The following is a 19,846-nucleotide window of genomic DNA, read 5'->3' on the forward strand; positions in this document are numbered from 1 at the left end:
AGTATTTTTGAGAATATCAGTGTGTGTAAATGTGTGTACCTCAAGTGTAAGGCATCCCATTAGAGGTGAGAAAAATGCAATAAACTGAGTTCCGTCGATACTAAATGTACAAGGGAGAAACACATTGCTCTTAGGAAAACAAATGGACCATTACACCAGCATTTTATGACCAGGACAGTGACTAGTTAGAGAGGTGAATCCATAAACCTTACACAAAAGTCCAACGTGTTAGAAATGCATCTCACTGATGGCGTTTACATGAGGTAGTTCTGAATGTGTTCCCTTGCCCAAAACAAAATCTCCTTTATGACCAGACGTCGCATCCACAGTGTTGCATATTGCGAAGCATCTATAAATGCTAATGTGGGCAACTGTTTGTGTTTGTCAAATGATTTGTTTGAGATGGGTATATCTCACAGTTAGGTCTATTGGATTGTGTTTGTCTTTATGCTTGAGAACATCTGAGTAAAAATGCTGTTCTTTGCAATGGAGAAATCTCTTGCAGTGCAACACCATCATAGTGCATTACTGTATTTCAAATACACCTTTTTTTCCTTTAACCGGAGTCTAAGACAAAGCTACTGAACTCCGACCTTCAGAAGAATTACATCTTTTGCCTTTCCCCCTTTGCACAAAGAGTTAGACCATGCTAGTTATTATTTACGATGGATAAATTTATGGAATAATTTCTCAGAGGAAGGTTATTCAGTTCCTCAAGGTGAAAATGGATACGTTTAACACTTAATGAATCTGGCCTGGCTCTCTTCCTCATATATCAGCATGTTATTAAGGCTTTTTAAAATCCCATTATGGTGTTTCTCCTTGAACAAGTCATGCTTTTATGGGACTGGCCTGTCTTTAAAACTGACCTTTTTTCGGTTGGACAGTAAAAGAAAATATGTTGAGGAGAAAGGCAAAATGTTGATCCTGTTATCTCAAACGTTTCCCAGGCCTTTGAATTGGCGTCTGCATGAGACGAAAGTTGCTGCAGCGTTCCATAAAGGCTTAATTTCAGGTTACAGATGGCTGGGGAGCCTGCAAAGGGCGCTTTTGCAAATTTGGGTAATCTTGTCGCAAATCTCTGCACAGCTCTTGGCCCTTTTTCATCCAAACTGGGCCTGCTGTGTTGCTATTAGCAGTTTGTTTTGGATCGATAGAAAGCTCCCATTGGATTACGATGCTGGGGAATGGATGTTATAGTGTAAAAGTAGGCCTTTAGGACAGGATCTGTCCTGTTTTTCAACAATTAAAGAAAGTTCTCTCGAATGTAACATAACTTTAAAACACTATCAGCTTTTATGATTATTACTTTTATTACTGGTAATATATGGGGTAATATACTTTCAAACCAGTGATATCACTGAATAAACCCTGATATAGATGTCAGGATGGATCTTTTATCTTCCTAAACAGGTTTTTTTTTAAAATAATAATTAAACACTCTTATTCATGCAAATGCTTTTAAACCATTCACGCTCTACAAGACACAAAAGAGAACACAGTGCACGTCTGTGAATCTCCTGACTGTGTGATACACACACGACTCGTGCGCACATATGTATTATGTCAAAATGCCCATTTTGTCAAGTATCCCTGCTAGCACAGTCTTAAAAAAGTCTTATATGAACGTAAAGAGTTGTGAGAAAATATGTATCAGATCCGCGCGATATGCGGCAGGTCTTAAAGTGACAGCAGCCTAATAAACCTGCTGCTGTGATGTCATTAATGTTAATCAAAGAACAAAATACAGATAAAATCACTCACTGCTTTTGACTGAATAACTTTTATAGCTTTAATAAGGTTTAATCTATATTTAATTCACAATTTATGCAGTGAAGACTGTGAAGTGTTTGATAACCTTATTCAATTTCTGTATATATCCTACCTGTTGGACCTATCTAAAAATCTGATGGATTGAAGGGCACAGGTAAATGTGACATTTATTATAATGGATTTATGTGAAGATTGTTTTAAGTTCACTTACATTAAAAGTTGTTGTTTTTTTTAAAGCCTTATAAATGTTAAAATTGAGAGCAATTATAATTATACTGAATGCTGAATGACTATAATTAATGGCTAAAATTGAGAACATTTCATAGAGACAGTAGGGGTATTGGCCTTGATTCATAAAAATATGTTATTAAACAAATATTTTAAATATAGGCTACTGTCTTTGTTGTTTCTACACATTAGGGTAAACATTAATTTGAAGTTTACATATGAAATTATTACAGTATAAAATATGATTTTTTTTAATGTTTGGTGTGATAATCGAGATTAATTACAGAAAAATGTGCGATTAATTATATATATATAAATATATATATATACTTAAATCACTTTGTAAGTTGCTGTACTGCTCCAAAAATCAAACAGTCTGCACTTACAGTAGTCCGTTCTACATTACATCCCCAGGTAAGAATAAATGGGAGCACAGAAAAACCTTTTGAACATCCTTTGATCCTGCAGCAAAATCCTTTTTGAATCCTTGAACGACGGGCAGAAGATGGAAAAAACAAAACAAAAAAAAACAAACAAAAATATATATATTTTCTTTCTGTTTGGCTCAAGATTTTAGAATAAGAATCAGTCGAGAAAGCTTCAACCTTTGCAGGGATAATGGAAAAAAAAAAATTGTAGAGCAAAATACGGAGCACAAAAACTGTGATGACAGAGGCATCTAATCCAACAAATGCCATTCTTATCAGGCTTTAGTAGATTACTGTGAGCCTTCTACCCACAGAATCCCTCCTTTCCAGACACTCTGCACAGCCTAAGGGGCAGGGATCAATAGGGCTTCATTGATCTCTCTCTCTCTTGTGGCTGCCTCCACTTTAATTGTTGTTGCATTTCACTTCCTCCTTGCTAGACACTGTAACCAAGCGAGCATGGCAAAGCAAACATAAAACAACTTGCTGATCAGACTAGAGACTTTTTGAGAGGAGTAAATGGACTCTGAGATAAAAAAAGCTTATTTTATGTTAGAGTTGTTGCATTTTATTCCTGATTTGAAATATGTCATTGAAACTTTTCGCCAATTTTTGCCAATTGTTTTAGAGATTTCAACCTTTTTATAAGTAGATGAGGGGCTGTACAGTAGCTGTCCGGGGTATTAGCAATACGACCACTAGGGTTGGGTACCGTTCACATTTTAACCTGAAATTCAGTGCCGGTACCTTTTTTAGATAATAATTTATTATTATTAGTGTTAGTATTATTATTAAATTGAGAAATCTAAATACTGTACAACAGTAATATATTATACCGAACTTTTATTTTTACGGGTTGTTGTGAAGACCTTTGAGTTTCTGTGTGTTAATGATAACGATAGTTTTTCTTAAATGAAACTGTAAAATGTAAAATGAACTTCAGTGACTCTCAGAGCGGCTCTGTAAATGCATTCATGTTCTCATATATTGAGACTGCAAAGGCTGAAAAACACTGCGAGCGTCACGTGTGTGTGTGTGCAGAACATGCAGGACTTGTATTTAAACCTCGTGCTCAGATGCGTTCTCAGGTACCGAAATTTGGCACCGATTTATTTAATATGAATTGGTACTCTGTAGTACCGATATAATTCGGTCGGTGCCATTAAAGGTACCCAACCCTAATGACCACTGAGTGGACCAGGCAATATAAATCAAACATGCTATAGGATTTTGACTCGAGGTGCGCATGGAACCTGGCACTGATATAATGATCGGAAGTCATTTTAAAGGCATGAATAAAATAGCAATCAATCCACACACATGACATTTGTAAACATATTTATTTCAGATGGATAAAATAAAGTGTCTAGAACTGTGCAGCACGTCAAAAATAGAAATAGGGTGCGAGTCAACTGAAGGCATGCTGGTACAAATCACCACTCTTGTATTTTTTAAGTTTAAGGGACAATGAGTACCCTGCAAACTGACATATGGATATTTGCATTTGATCAAAATTTAGACAGGATTGTTTTGTGTTGGACATAAGCTCAACCGGCTGTAGGCTTATTGCGGTGACAGCAGTTTCCTGTGCCTGAACTAACCCCTTGTCTTGTCTGTACTGTTTTTCTTCTTCCAGATGACTCGCCCCATCCAGGTGAAGCCAGCTGACAGCGAGAGCCGTGGAGGTAGTTGTCTTGTTCTTTTTTTTCTTGATGTAGCTTTTGTAACTACTTTTGTAACATTACTTCTTTATTCGCCTTTTCTCCTTGCTGAAAAGACCATCAAAACTGGCCAGCGTTGGTTGTGTTTTGAATGCTGTTACCTAACGAGATCCTGGTGTACTGATTTCCCCACCAGGCTTCTAGACTTTTTCGTTCAATTATTTTCAGAAAAAATCAGGATGGTTGAGATAAAATCCACCAGCTAAACCACCATAACAATTCATTGAAATTGGTGCTAGCCTAAGCTGCTCTTTTCAGCAGGGTTTTTACCTACCTTCCTATCTTCACAATTGTTTTTCTCTGACTCTCTCTCCATCTATCTGATTGATGCCTAGATTATTCATTTTAATTAAGGAGGCCATGGTGCTGGTGAACGGAAGGGAAGTGGCTTCTGCTGCCTGTCTAACCTTGCTTCCCCTGCCAAGACCATTAACGACACACTGTAAATTAAAAAGTAATTAGCTTAGATATTGGAACGGGAGCCCTGAGCCCCAAACCCCCAACTTGATGTCTGGTCAAATCAAGGGGCGTATTGTAAACAAAAGGTGTAAATGCCATAGAGATGGATGTTGGGGGGTTGGGGAGGTAGAGCAAGGTTGGCCGAGGATGCACAACTTGCCTAACAATCAATTATATTGCAGGACACTTGCCAAGTACCTTGGTTCTGAGTCTCTAGCATGTGATCTGCTGTTTACTGTAAATAGATCCGTCTATTGAAATCACCCACACAAACATGGTGGAGGATTTATTGTACTTGAAAAGGTGTAAAATAGAGTCAAATAGGTATTTTCCAAGGGACTGATGGTCAATCTTGTGGTTCTTTTAATGGTCTAAACCAGGGATCTGCACAGTTCCACAGATTTAATTTCCAACCCTAATCAAACACGTCTGAACAAAGTCTTGAGGACTGCTGTAAAATTAGGTGTGTTTGATTAGATTTGGAACTAAAATCTGTGGGACAGTGTCCCTCCAGGAGCAGAGTTGTCCATTCCTGATCTAAACAGACAACTAAGATTACATTCGTTTGTCGTTCCAAAGGACGTTAAAAAATCAATGACCCTTAGTAACAAAAAAAAAAAAAAATGTTCCCAATTTGACCATACGGCAGATAAAAGAATCTTTAAGGGAATGAGATAAACCATTAGGAATGGGTCAACAAAATCCCAAAAAGCCTTCCCCAGCAATTTTTGGAAAATGGCTAATGTCAAAGTCTCACATCCAAATGGTCCATCGCAGCAGTAGACAAGCAGGCCTTTGTAGAGGAGATTGATGCCTCATAAAGCCCCATTGATTTTGCCATTGTAGAGGTGTGTGTTCGCACTGAGTCTGACACTTTGCTGTCTTTGGGCTTCCCTGTGAGTGGCCAGCCTTAGCGCTCCCTAGGCGCCCATTGGGTTTCCTTGGGTCCCTTATTGCCTTCCTCTCGGTGGCCATGTTGGAGATGAAGAGTGTGCTTAAGTCAGGCCCAATAGTTGCACATCATCCTAAATGAACAGCTCAAAGTAGCACCCCAGGAGCAATCCAACACCATTGTGACTTTAATGGTTGCAGGGGATTTCTTCCCCAACCCCAAATCCTAGAGTGTGTCCTGCTTTGACAGACTTGGTATTGCTTTATGCAGTGCTTGCTAGCTACTGTATGTACGCTAATGCTACTTTTTTCATGGACACGTCCCCCAGTCCCTTGGGTAGTTGAGGATCCATGCATTAGGACTTAATTACGTTTCTTACTCTAATTCCGAGGTGGCACCCAGATGGACACTGGTTATTCTCTCGAGTTCAAGCGGGTTGACTGTTGGGACCCTCGGTGGCTTCAGTTCTAATTACTCTCATAATCTCATTAAGTGGTTGAAAGGTCACCACACCTGTTCAAAGAAAAACAAAGGAAGAGATCTTCTAAACCTCAAGAAACCTTCTCCACAAGGGCTTTCTGTCACTGGTTATTAAGTCTATAGAGCTAATGTGATTAAATAGTTCTTCTAGATGCATTTCTTTAATCATTTCAATCTGTATGCGGTCATGGATTAGAAAGAATCTCCTGGTTGGGTCACCTGATTGACATGCTGCCTAGTTAAATTAATATTTTGATGGGTTATATTAAAAGAACAGTGTGCTGCCTGATGAAATGTGCATTTTGAATTTATGAGGGCCTCTTAAGTGCTTTAAGAGTTATTTCAAAGTTATTTCAAGTAACCATTGTCAACAACATAGATTGGGTGGTTCTTGTACCATTTTTGCTAGCGAGAATTTGAAGGGCTTCTGCCCAAGTAAGTGTGTCCATGCTGAGCAGAAAAGGAAGGGAATTTGAAAATAGAAATTATAGCATGTTTGACTGACAACTCCCTCTGTATCACCCAAGCCTTTTTATATTAGTCCTCATCTCCAGATAACAGCATGTTTGCCTTATTGAACACTTTTCTATCCTTGCTCTGTTATGCAGCATGTGTCATTAAAAAGAGCTTTGGGGACAGATTGTACACTCACATACACACTCTCTCTCCTTCTCCCCTGGTATCTCTGATATGAAACAGATTGATTTTGCTTCACAGGCAAGCCTGATGACTGGCACAGGCTGGATATAAAGGTGGCTGCTATTGCTTTTTGAAGGCCTGTTCAATGCCTCTCAGAGGCATTTGAGCTATAACACAGGATAAATCAGCTTTAGTCGCTTTGATCTTCTACCCCCCCCAAAGTCCCACCCCCTTGAGCAGATACCCCCAACACCAACCATCTTGTCCTTTTTCAGAGTAGAATCATCCCGATGACAGGTTTCATGTCTTAATTTTCCCTCCAGCTTAGAAATAAGAATTGCCCCACACAGGCCAGTCAGTGTGGTAAATGAATTTTCCATGGAAGCATTTGTTTGAAATTTGCCAGCTCTCTTGGTGATCCTCCTATTCTCCTTTAGGGGCTGATAAATGAAATAATGTAGTGTATTAGTATTAATAACTACACTAACTTTTAACTTTTACTCTTTTTTTAGCATGTTCATGTGCATATCATGGACATTTAAAATCTCCCTGAAAAAAAATTTGTAAATCTTTTGTTGTTTTTAGTCTTGAACGTTGAATGTTATGTAATAATTAACCTTTTTTTCAAATATAATGTTTATTTAAATCTTTAACTCTTTAGGGAAAGGGTTTGGGACCCTACCATACATTTGGAATTTGGAGTCTCAAATGAAAATTTTGCCACAAACGTGTGCTTCAACACATTGAAAAAACATGCACATATTGAACCTCTCAACTAAAATGGAACAGGTCAGTTTTCCCCTCAGCGTCTTGACTAAATTCTAGGTTCCACTCGTGGTTAAGATTCAGCCGCACTTCACCATGCCTGCATTATCTCCAGTCTAAAGGATAGTGGGCACGATTGCATGAATTTGCTCGGATGTGACAGTCAGGGGTAGATGTGGAGTGTGTCATTGAGTGGGGTGAGCACTGTGGAATAATGAGTTCATCGGATGGGAACCTCTTACAACATGCACAAGCATGCTAGCTTGCACACTAAAAGAAGTAGTTGGTGGAATAAGCAAGTAATGAGCAAAGAAGGACGAGTACAGCATAAGTAATTGTAGCTTTTTTTCACAGAAAAGGGAAACAAGGGTCTAGATTACTGCTTTCAGTTACGCTTGGCTGGTCCAAAGGTCTGAAAAATATATGTTAATCCTCTTCACACATGCATAGGCTAAGATGCATGTTTAAGAACCCATCCACCTTGATGTGAGTATTCTTTAAGTCATCTGTACACCTGGACAAAGAATACAACTTTGCTGGAAGATATGTTCACACAGTGGATGCCATGAAATGTAATTTCTAGCAGAGTATCAACATTTAGTAGAAATATAGTAGAAATAAGGTAGCTCACTTGAAGATATATGGCATCTGCTCCTTAAATAGCTATATAATTTCATACAACTCTTCAGTCTAAGTTTGCATTAGCTTTAGTGGCTGCGTTTTGGAGAGGAGAAATAAGATAGCTTGTATCTTACGGTTTCCAAATACTGTTGAAACAAATTGGCTTCAATTAACATTTCAAGCTAGCGGGTTCCCAGACAGAGGACGGCAATTGAAGGAACATATTTCAACCGCTGATTCTCTCGTCATTCTCAGCCTCAACATGCACATAATCGTACACGCAGCGGTCGGGATTTAATTTCAGCCCGTCTGTGCAAGCGGACCACCAAAGGTTACTGTTGAACACAAGAAGTAAAGGTCAGAAATCATGTTTAGTTTTCCTCCAGCTGCGAGGTAATTCCAGCCAGCAGATTGTGTCCCCGCCGAGGCAAGGCAGAGGAGCCTGGCGCAGAAGGGCGAGCAGGCACAAGGTTATCCAGTCAGTACTGCCGCCGCAGCCCCTTCGCTGTCACCCCTAATAAGAACTGCTCCCTTATCACTGCAACAATCACCTTGAGAAACAAATTCTTCTTGCCTTTTTTCCTTAGAGAAAGGCATGGACAAAGGTGGTAGGCTTTCAGTCTGCCATTCTCATAATGATTTATCTGCTTGTATCAAGTGGGAAGAATGAAGATAGGTTGATGAAACTTGTTTTCCTCTATCTCGGACTAAAGAGTTTGGAAAATACAAGTCAGATTGAATAGCGCAGATGTTGTTGTTTACGTTTTCTTTTCCCAAGACTCTTATCACATCTAGTATTAACCCTACACACAGAATCCTTGGTGTCGGTTCCAGGTTTTTTAAAGAAACTGTTCGCTTATCCCCTTGGAAAAAAAGATTAAGAAAATTCTGTCATGATTTAATCACCTTCATGCTCTTTTTCAAGCTGGACATTGACATGTCAGGCCAAGTGATGTGAATGATTGGTTGCTGCATGGGTCTACAGTAAGTAATTGTTTAGTGCTGAATTTGAATATTCTGAAGCTCAAACAAGATTTCAAAGCCATTTTTGAATGTTACTTAACAAATTTAACGCATGACTTCAGACGATTTGGAATACAACGCACAAGTTCTGACTCATTCTGTTAATTATAATCACGCACTGACATTGTCATCTGCCGCTTTAATTGCTCAAAAGTCTGATTGGCTGTCAATGATTTTTATCATTCATCAGCTAGAAAAAAAATACTTTCAAAGGGATTCCAATGATATTGTTCCCTTTGTGTTATTGTTATTGTTGTGCTGTCCCTATTCTCACAGAATTTGAACGATTATCAAAACTTTGTAGTTACAATTATTGTCCTTGGTGTGAATGGCCCTTCACTTTGCATTCAAGTTATACATTTTATCAAGTTCATGGAAATGGGAATCGAACCCATGACCTTGGTTTTTGATGCGTTTTGTGAATTTTGGAGATTTCAGATTCCATTGACTTTCATTGTATGGAAAAGTGCAGCGACTAAACATCACCTTTTGTGATCTTCGGAATAAAGAAAAGTAATACGGGTTGGGAAAGACATGAGGGTGAGTAAATGATGCCAGAATTCATATTTAAGTGATCTAATCTTTTATCTTGCTTAACTAGAAAGACTACCTTGGTAAACAGCTTTTGCCAAAAAGACATTGCAGGTATATCATCTTCACCAGCAAAACTTTGCTCGATTGGTTCACTAACTTGACCATACATAACCAGCATTAACTAGCATAAACTAGGACTTGAAGTATATATATTTTTTTTAACAGAATCCAAATTGATTTTTTTTTTCACATCTTACAGCATTTGTTGCATAGACTGTATGCTTGCTGGAGAACATTGTTCTTACATGTGTACTCCATTTTGCTGGGTGGCTGTTGCTAAGTGGGCCAATGTCCTGGCTGATTGCATAGGCTCTGAAGCGAGCTCTTGAGGTGTTCTGATTGGTCGGACAGGTCAAAAAGAGCGGAGCCAAATCACTGCAATCACCAGGCTGCTGCCTCTCTCAGCACTAATGACAGTCCTTCATATGCAGCCGTCTCATTAAAGCTATCATGTTCTCCAGTGCCAAACACACTCATGCACGCACACAATACGTCCGTCATATTCAGGACACACGAGGACATATTTCATCTTGCATGCCCGAGCATTCCACAAAAAAATGTCAGTCTCACCTTCTTACACATGAAGGACAAGATTGATTTGTGATTCCACTTAATACGCACACATGCATGTTTACTTGGCTTTTTATATGCAGACATTATATTTATATGTGGATAGACTTCTATTGTTTTTATATAATGCTAATGATAGATACAAACTAAAAAAAACTGGTAACATGGCTGTACATTTTTAAATTGCGTTGGTTTAGTGCATTTCATTTAAAGAAAATATTTTTTTGCATTTTTTTATTTTATTTGTCAGAATTAAATTATATTATTAATTTGGGGGCAAATATTGATTTACAGCACTATTATTCTTCAGTCTTTTTTCAAGTGAGGATGTCCCTTTAGGTCACATTTAGGTAATGTCTAATATTTCTCATGCCCTAACCTTGTACATAAACCTCACAGAAACCTGTATGCTTTTTTATTTTCTTTAAGATTTTCTTTACAAGGTTTATTAAACTATTTTTCTCATGAGTACAATTGGCTTTGTCCAATGCAAGCAAGTTTTACGATCCTTTTGGGTTCAGTTGATCCCCAAAATGTAGGTAAAGCCTATCAGTTTGACAACGACACTGGAAAAACTCACAATGCAACCAAATACAGAAATGTGCTGAAAATACTCACAATGCAATCAAATACTGAAATGTGCCGCAAATAGCACAATGCAAACAAATACTCACAACGCAACCAAATACTCACAATGCAACCAAATACAGAAATGTGCTGAAAATACTCACAATGCAACCAAATACTCACAACGCAACCAAATTCTCACAATGCAACCAAATACTTACAACGCAACCAAATACTCACAATGCAACCAAATACAGAAACGTGCTGAAAATACTCACAATGCAACCAAAATACTCACAATGCAACCAAATACTCACAACGCAACCAAATACTCACAATGCAACCAAATACAGAAACGTGCTGAAAATACTCACAATGCAACCAAATACTTACAACGCAACCAAATACAGAAATGCACTGAAAATACTCACAATGCAACCAAATACTCACAACGCAACCAAATTCTCACAATGCAACCAAATACAGAAACACGCTGCACATACTCACAATGCAACCACAAACAGAAATGCGCTGCAAATACTTCTAACAAAACCAAATACAGAAACACACTTCAAATAGCACGGACCACAACGGGAATGTTTCAAGGGGACCCCAACAAGTGACAAACTTGTCTGGGACATGCTTATTGTTCAATGTCTACTCATCAGTGGTGTTGTCGATGACCTGAAAGGTGAGTATTTTTTATTTTTTTTTACATCCTGATTGCATGTGCGTTGTATTTACAGCGCGTTTCTGTATTTGGTTGCGTTGTGAGTATTTGCTGCACATGTGTTGTCAAACTGATGAAGATATTTTCTTAATTTGCTGGTGTTTTCTTCAGTTGCAGCTCTCCCGGCTACTGTACAAACCTGACTTAGACACTCACAAAATTGAGAAATGTTCTTTAGAAAACTATATAATAGTCACAGCAGTGCCGACACATATATAGACACACACACACAAGTTCACACAGGTCAGGGTAATGCTTTGGAGAGTCCGAAAAGCCCAGATGGGGCGGGCCAGGGCCCAGGCGCTGTGCGGGGAGAGCAGCTCCTTTAGCAGATGGGAGGAGATTACGACAGACTACATCCAGAACTGCTTTGAGACCCAGCTCATTCTAACACACTGCCTGTGAGTCTTACATCACACACACAGACACACTTTTTGGCAGGCCTGAAAATACCTCAAGGTTTTTCTGTGGCAAGTGAGCAAACTCAACCTGATGAATATTACATGTAAAATCCAAGGATGGATTACAGCACAAGCATCCTTAGACATAATGCGAGTCAGAATTCAGATTTAGTCAGTGTGTTGGTTCTATAAACCACTTTTTTTTTTTTTTCATTTGTACATGATTTTTGCCCCTTTTCTCACACCTTGAAATGAAGTCAGCTGAATACAAACTATAAACAATTTCAAATTAGGGCACATTCACTTTTTATATTTCCTAGATCTGTTACTGATCTCTCCATTTTTTAAAAATAATTGTCTTTGATTTAAACTTCATAGACTTTGTATACGTATATAAATTCATCATGGTATAAACACTAATTACAAACTAACAACATAAGTGCCGCATACTACAAACCTTAAGTATGTATTATACTTGCATTTGCACGTGTTTTTTGTTAAATCTTTTTGAGTCGGTAAACAATCCTGATCGACGGAGCGATGGAGAGAGATTTTAAGACCAATCTGATGAGCAGTTTCGGGGACCGTCTAATCTATCAGTAAGAAAGATTTTCAATAACTGCACTTTTGTCTGTAATTCTTTTATTCTATAATTTAGCACGCTTCAATTTCAGCCTGGAAAAGCCTTTAAAACACTCTGAAGGAAGCTTGGCCGATGGAAAAGAAAAATGCTGCAGTTCAAAGAAAGTCAAATGACAGCATATGCCGGCTGCTTTTTAAGAGAGATACTTAAAAAGTGTCTGAAATGAGACTAATGGATATCTGGAGGAGACTTCTGGATGAAAACATGAGGGAATATTTTTTTTCCCGCCATTGGTGTCTATATATAGCTATATATAAATATGTCGTTCGTTAGCAACAATTCATTCTCCATCATTTCTCGAATTGGCACCGGTCCCGCCGCTATAATATGATTCATCATCATCTTAAAAGCGAGCACTAGGGAATAGATGCTCGCTGCTCTCCTGTGCAGTTTAAGCTGAAATTCTGGGTGCAAGTCGATTGCAATTCTTCTTCGCACCAAAGGGTGCAAATGCCTTGACGGGGCTTGCCCTCTCAAAGAGCTTTTTTTTCCCCCTTCTTTTTGCTCCTTCGCTCCATTTGTCAGCTAGACCAAACACGTATCATTTACAGGTACATTATTTATGATGCTTACCACACCTCCAAAAATACCCGAGCAGCAGACAGACACCAGACCTTGGCAGATACACATGGGTACGGCGGGGGACTCCAGGAGCAATGCACCATTAAAGAGAGCCCATGCTGCTTCAGAGGGCACAGCAAAAAGGCTTTAAACGACGCCTGCTCACTATAACTGAGAACTGTGTGTGTGCGCATGTCATGTTGTCCGGCATGGGCTGCTGATTACCCCGCCAGGCAAGGCAAATGAGAGTGCAGGTAATGGAGAAAGAAATGCTCAGTAGTCGGTTGTAAAAGCCTCGCAGTTAGAAGATCTGTAACCTTTGCTGTGAAGCGTGAACAAAACGTCCAGAACATTAGCATCGATAACTGTGCTCTCCCATTATGTACCTGTGGATTTTTTTTAATACTCGCTGTGAAGAGGGTTTTGTCACACTTACCAAGGCTCAACACTGAGGATTTGTATTGTTGACGGGATTGGGCTGTCAACAATAATATGTTTATTTATTTTTAGCCACTTTATTAATTTTAATAGACTTTAATCACGTCTATCTATCTATCTATCTATCTATCTAACTCGCCAGTAAACCTTCTTTTGGCGTTAAAAAAGATTTTTGCAGCAAAATTTATGGGAGGAGAGTATTTAAATGAATCATGCTAGGTGATTTACTAGTCAATTTACTGGTATGTGCGCCATTATTTAACTTTTTTTTTTTTGTTAAACCAGACGCTAACTTGCACTGCTCTTGGTAGATTGCATTGGTCTTTATGGAAATCATCCAGCTGTGTCTGTGCTGTGTTCTCTAATTTGTACGTCATCAGTAGATCAGACGCAGAACTTTCCACTCCCATCGATGCTTTTATGGGATATCGCTCTCATGCTAATTTGCCCTGTTTAGTAAATCTGGTCCTTTGTCCCATATTTATATCATATGATATAGTTATCATATTAATATCACATGAGTGACGATTCCAGATGATGACAGAATTTTTGGGTGAGCTATGCTTTTAATACCCATTTAATACATATTAATCTCATGCTGTTATTTATGCAATTGTAATTGTAGTGTAAATGCATTCATGCCACATCTGAGCTGCAATAAATGTTCTGTAAATATATCTACCGATTCAGATGCAGATGTTTCCTATGGCTGTCAAAAATAAAACGTAATTTTCTGCGATTCATATATTCTGTTCAAAGTATTTGAAGCAATTAATGCATCATCCCCTTTTGTTCCCCTGGCGTCCTTTGGCTCTAGTTATAGTATAATATCATGCCGTCTTGGTTCCACTCACCAGCTCCTCGAAGCAAGAGAGAGAGTCCGACTGAGGATAGTCCACAGATACACAGATATACAAATCATTTTTCCAAGTCAGTGTTTTTCATGTTCCAGCTAAAGTCTCTCAATATTATACGTAAAATGAAGACAGGACAGAAAAAAACACACAACTTGTACTAGAACAAAGCTTGTTCTTATTGCCCCCTTGTAATAAACATGATGGGACGGGTAAGAACATAAAGGTATTGGAAGGCTTCAAATGACTGCCGTTACCTTTGGCTACAGGAACTCTGACCTGACACCTGAACCAATCTGTCTGGAGAACATGAACTTCAAAGAGCACTTTGATGGCAGAGGAGGCTTATTGGATAGATCAGAGCATGAGGGGCTTTTCACTTCAGATTAGCTTCCCTGACGCGAGCTCATGACTAATAATAGAGATGCACTATCATAAAAAGGAACCAGGGATCTCGGTCTTGGAAAGGACGTAGCTTACTGTACGTAATCAGTAGGAGAATCAGTGCTAACAGCCACACGCGGACCGGCGACAACGGGTTAGCTTGAGATAAGAAGCTCTGTTCCTTTATATCTTTTTCAAATGATGTTTTTGGTCTGGCAGTGAGTACGCGTAAAGTTTGAGAGATGCAGCAATTGTGTGGATGCATTTCAAATAGGATGGGAATTGAATGAATCTGTTCCTCATTCTGTTTCAGTTTAACAACTCTGGTTTGTTAATGATTCTTTTACTGTAGTAGTTTAAATGAAGTTTTTGATTCACGTCAGAAGAATCACCTGTAGTTCTGTGAGTGAGCTGGATGTTAATTCAGTATCCACTCTGGCTGATTTAGTGAATTGTATAGTCATTTAAACTTAGTCTTAATAGCATAGCATACTACTATTACTATTTCTGGAGTATCACTATTAAAGATAAAGGTTATTTATTGCCATCCATGGTTCCATGAAGAACCTTTAACGTCCATGGAACCTTTACATTGCACAAAAGGTTCTTTATAGTATAAAAACCATTCTTTAAATAAAAAAAAATAAAAAAAAATCTACAGTGTAGATACGATAAAAAAACAAAAGTAGTATGCTATCCCAACACCACATTTGAGACTGATTTGTGAATCTTTTTGAAAGAACTGGCTCACAAGAGTCGTCCACTCATGAATCATCATTAACAAACTAAGTTTGTATTTTTGCACAGTATTCATGTATGAATCTTTAACACCACAAATGTGCATTTAAAAAATAAATATTTGATTTGATGCATTTTTATTTATTTTGTTGGTCTTTAACTGCCTTAACATTTTCAGTTTAGTCAACTCAAATATCCAAGTTGCCACTTAGATATTTCAATTTCATATTTCAAATTGACTCAACTTAAAATCTAAAGGCAACACAAACACTTACTTTTTTAAGCTACTTTTTTACTTTTTACAGTGTAAATACTTGAAGACCAAAAAATAAATAAAATACATCAAATCAAAATTGGCCATATTTATTAAATATGTATTTAAAAATGATACCAGTTCAAAATAAGAACCGATTCTGAATATCCAACCCTAGTTTTACATATTTGAAGAAGCACCAAATTGTTTCAGAATGAAGAGGACTACTGATTAAATAAAAATAATGGGTTTTTTTTTGCTTTTTTTTGCTTTTTTCCCCAACAGATGGCATAACAATATTCTGTAATAAATCTGGTTGAAAGCAGTTTGAAACAGTCAATCATTTTTTCTCCTGTGCATTTAAGAGAAACAGAATTGCATTTGCCAGTCCATCAAATCATCCACATGGATGGAGAAGTTCAGTACTTTGTTTTATTGTCACCTGGGATTTAAAAAAAAATATAAAAAAAAATAGCCCAAAAATCTATTTAATGCATTGCATGGACAAAAAAACTTGGACTCCATTATGGACATCTGTCTCCTATTAATGTTGCGAGGGAATAAGGGAGAAGCAAATTATGCTTAAAGGAGAATTAATTTAGAGGAATGCTGGGACTGATTCAGAATGTTAACACAAAACCTTGAAGTCCCTGCTAGAGTGGGAATAGGCAAGGCCAATGCAATCTGGAGAGGCTTTTTAATCCATGCCGCATACCTGCTGTAACTCACAGGTACTGACAACAAGCATCAAACTGCGATATATCAAATCAAGCTATAAAGGACTGATAAGTCCTGCCGGCTTTAAAACTCAAAGGCAATACTAAAAGCTTAAGTGGGAATGTTCTTGTCCCAGGCTGACTGGAAAATCCTTGCTGTGAAACATGAGTGTCTTGCCTGTTGCCACCCTGAAATCTAATGTCAGTTGGTTCCTTAGCTTTGGCTGCTGGTAGGTCATGTGTCCTATGGATGTTTTTAATACAATCTGCATTTTTTGATTTTGCACTGTGGGATATTTGTGCTTCGTAAAAACATTGGGTTTTATTTACTAACCGTGCTCACACACTTACACACTTCTGCATGTACGTTTTCATTCGTTTGATTTATTAACAAGTTTGCAGTTCTAAAGTTTTTTTAGTTTTTTGTTTGTTTTGTTTTTGTAGGACCAACACAAAACACACATTTACAGAATTTTTAAAACATTTATTTTGTTAGGCCAAAATATCTGTTTGTTTGCTTGCACATTGTAGTGAATTATTACTATATATATATATAGTAAACTTATAATTTAATTAATATTTTTATTGTTTTAGTGTTTATTTATAAATTCAATATTTTTATACATTATTCTTTATATGCTATATATTATAAATGATTATATTTTAAATAATTATTTAAATAAAATAATTATTTTACTATTTTTATGTGGTTTACTGTTTATTTAAAGATTCTGTGTAGTCATATATGAGTAATTACAATGATTTAATATTTATATGATACATTGTGCATGCATAATATATGTAATATAAATTATAACTATTAAATATCTAATTACAAATAATTTTAAATGTTATAAATTATTAAAAATGATATTGTTTGATTTATGTTTTTAATTTTTTGAATTTTATTTATTGTTTTAGTATTTCTTTATAAATTATATATATTTATATAATAAGGGTCAGTTTACACGACGCCATTTTCAACTAAAAACGGAAAATAATACAGCGTTATAATAAAACAGCGTTTTTAGTCATTTTTGCGGATCCGTGTGAACCGAGATCATTTTGACAGTGTTGTCAGATGTACGTGAAACTTCAAAAAACGCATAGTTGTCATGTAATCGTACCCTAATAATCATAATTCATTATTTTTTTATATATTATGATTTGTATTCTTCATATTATAAATGATATGCTTAATGTGTAAAACAAATTTTTTTTTTTGCTTTAGTATTGATTTATAAATTCTTAGTTTGTACAAGAATAATTGTAATTCTTTATATTTTTTTTTTATATGCTTCATATTATATATTATAAGTGACCTAACAGGTCTGCTGCTTGACACACAAGTCAGGTGTGCAACAGATCTGCGCACGGCTTCTCCGTAGTGTGAGGTGTTACATTTACAAGTGCCTTATGTCTTATTATTCTGACGAAAAACCTGTTTTGCGTGAACTGAAATCAAACCCTGCCACCTCATTAAATAATAGCTGTTCTTACAGATTCCTTGATTTGCCTCACTCTTTGATATCTCAAAGGATCATTTGAGGTGTTTCATCAGAGGATTGTGGTATGATCACTCTGTAGGGGGGATGCGGCTCGCTGTTCGGGTCCTATCTGGATGACGTTAATGAAACGTGAAAGGGAGATAATCACAGATCACAATATTTTCCACTTGCTGCAGAAGCATCCTCCGCACAGGACGCTCCTTTGTTCTGCCGTCAGCATTTGCGTCTACATTCATCTCACTTCCACACCACTGAATTTATTCTTGACTACAGCTAAAGCTAAAGAAGGCATGTAGCTACAGGGAAAAATCCACCTTCCTTTATTATATCCTAAGCCACCATGTGACCTTGTTCAGGCAACATGCAGCAAACTCCAAACCCATTTTACAGACTGAGACAGAGAGTCGCTTTATAGTACAAACTGAAGTTGTAATTCTAAATGATAGAGACATTGACACCGTTTTTTCATGTTTAATACTGTATAGCTGCTGCTTTAAAGCAATCTAGTGCTATATATATATAAACGTGACTTGACTGGAGTGCCGAATTGCAGACTTTGTACAAACATATCCACAGATGCTTTCTTAACTGCTGGATTCTCACCGCTGTCATTTTTGCGTGTTTATTTTGTTGTTGAGAGGAAAGTGCACAACACATTTACATACTCAGGGCTCGACATTAAGCCTCGTCATGTGCTTGTCTTTCTGACAAATAAATCCGGTTATTCACTTGTCTGAATAAAGAAGCTACTTTTCCTTGGGAAGAAAAAAAGGATTTTTGGTGGTGTAAATATAATTTATTCTGAAGCAATAATTTCATCAGTGTTCTTTCAGCCTTAAGATACTTAAATCTGCATAGTTTACCCAAGGGCGTTATTTACCTTAAAGTCCATCATCTTTTTTTTCTTTCTTTTTTTTTACTATGTTAAATATATGCGTCATCTTTCATGTCAAATTCTTACATTTGATCAATGATAAGACACTCTAGGGCTGTTACCAATCAAATTAAACAATTTACACTTCAAAATTACCACTGCAATAAATAATGTTATGAGATTATTGTTTTAAATAAATTTTTTAATATAGAAATAAGAAATGTTGGGAAAAATGCAATGATACTTTTAAACATGAAAACCCCCAGTAGGTGTAGGCAAGTCACTTAATGAGTGAATCATTGAATCATTCATTCAACCGATTCATTCAAACCGTTGTATCGTTCAGTAAATGGGGTCACAGCTGAGTGTTGCTGTTGTTGAGAGACGCAGTAGTTATGCTATGATCTTTGTTTGAAACCACTTTCATTGGTGAAATAAACAGTCGATAGTGTGTCTATGATGTAAGTAACTTAATATAAAATCAAAGTAACATTATTTTGCAATCGTGAACATATTCGGCAAAACGGCTCCCTCAACAAACTCAACATTTTAAATTTTTACTTTAGTATGCTTCTTCTGTTTGTTTCTTCTGTGCTGTAACGTTCATTTTGATTTCTCCAAGAAAGTCTTTCATAAAGAGACAGGCAGCGCGAGCCTCAACAGCGCCACCTTGTTACCATAAATACATTATCCATTATCAATCACTGTTTACACTGAATGTAATACAATCTGAATCATTCTCACGTTTTGATGGTTCCCTAGTTATTTTTTGTCACTGAAGTTTTAATCAGGCTACTTGTCCGTTCGGGTAAATACAATTCTCTTTCACTTGCCCCTTCAAAAAATCCACTTGTCCTGGGCAAGCAAGCGTTAATGTCGAGTCCTGATATTGATCTAAACTCCGGGATGTTTGCTAACAGTATATCAATTATTATGTATTTCAATCTTCTTTTTACCCCTAGGCGAGCAAAGACTTAGCCATGATT

At 37.2% G+C, this 19,846-nt stretch overlaps 1 protein-coding gene across 16 annotated transcripts in view; it reads left to right on the plus strand.

The window, feature by feature from the left end:
• Window positions 1-19,846, plus strand: part of celf5a (cugbp, Elav-like family member 5a) — a 207,109-nt gene that overhangs the window by 119,863 nt on the left and 67,400 nt on the right. For all 16 annotated transcript variants that reach the window (XM_084116027.1, XM_084116021.1, XM_084116012.1 and 13 more), the window contains exon 3: window positions 4,066-4,114. In XM_084116027.1, coding sequence (XP_083972153.1) covers window positions 4,066-4,114 — 49 coding nt within the window. The remainder of the gene's footprint in view (window positions 1-4,065; window positions 4,115-19,846) is intronic.

Source organism: Abramis brama (genome assembly GCF_963993115.1).
Source record: "Abramis brama genome assembly, chromosome: 6".
Lineage (NCBI taxonomy): Eukaryota > Metazoa > Chordata > Actinopteri > Cypriniformes > Leuciscidae > Abramis > Abramis brama.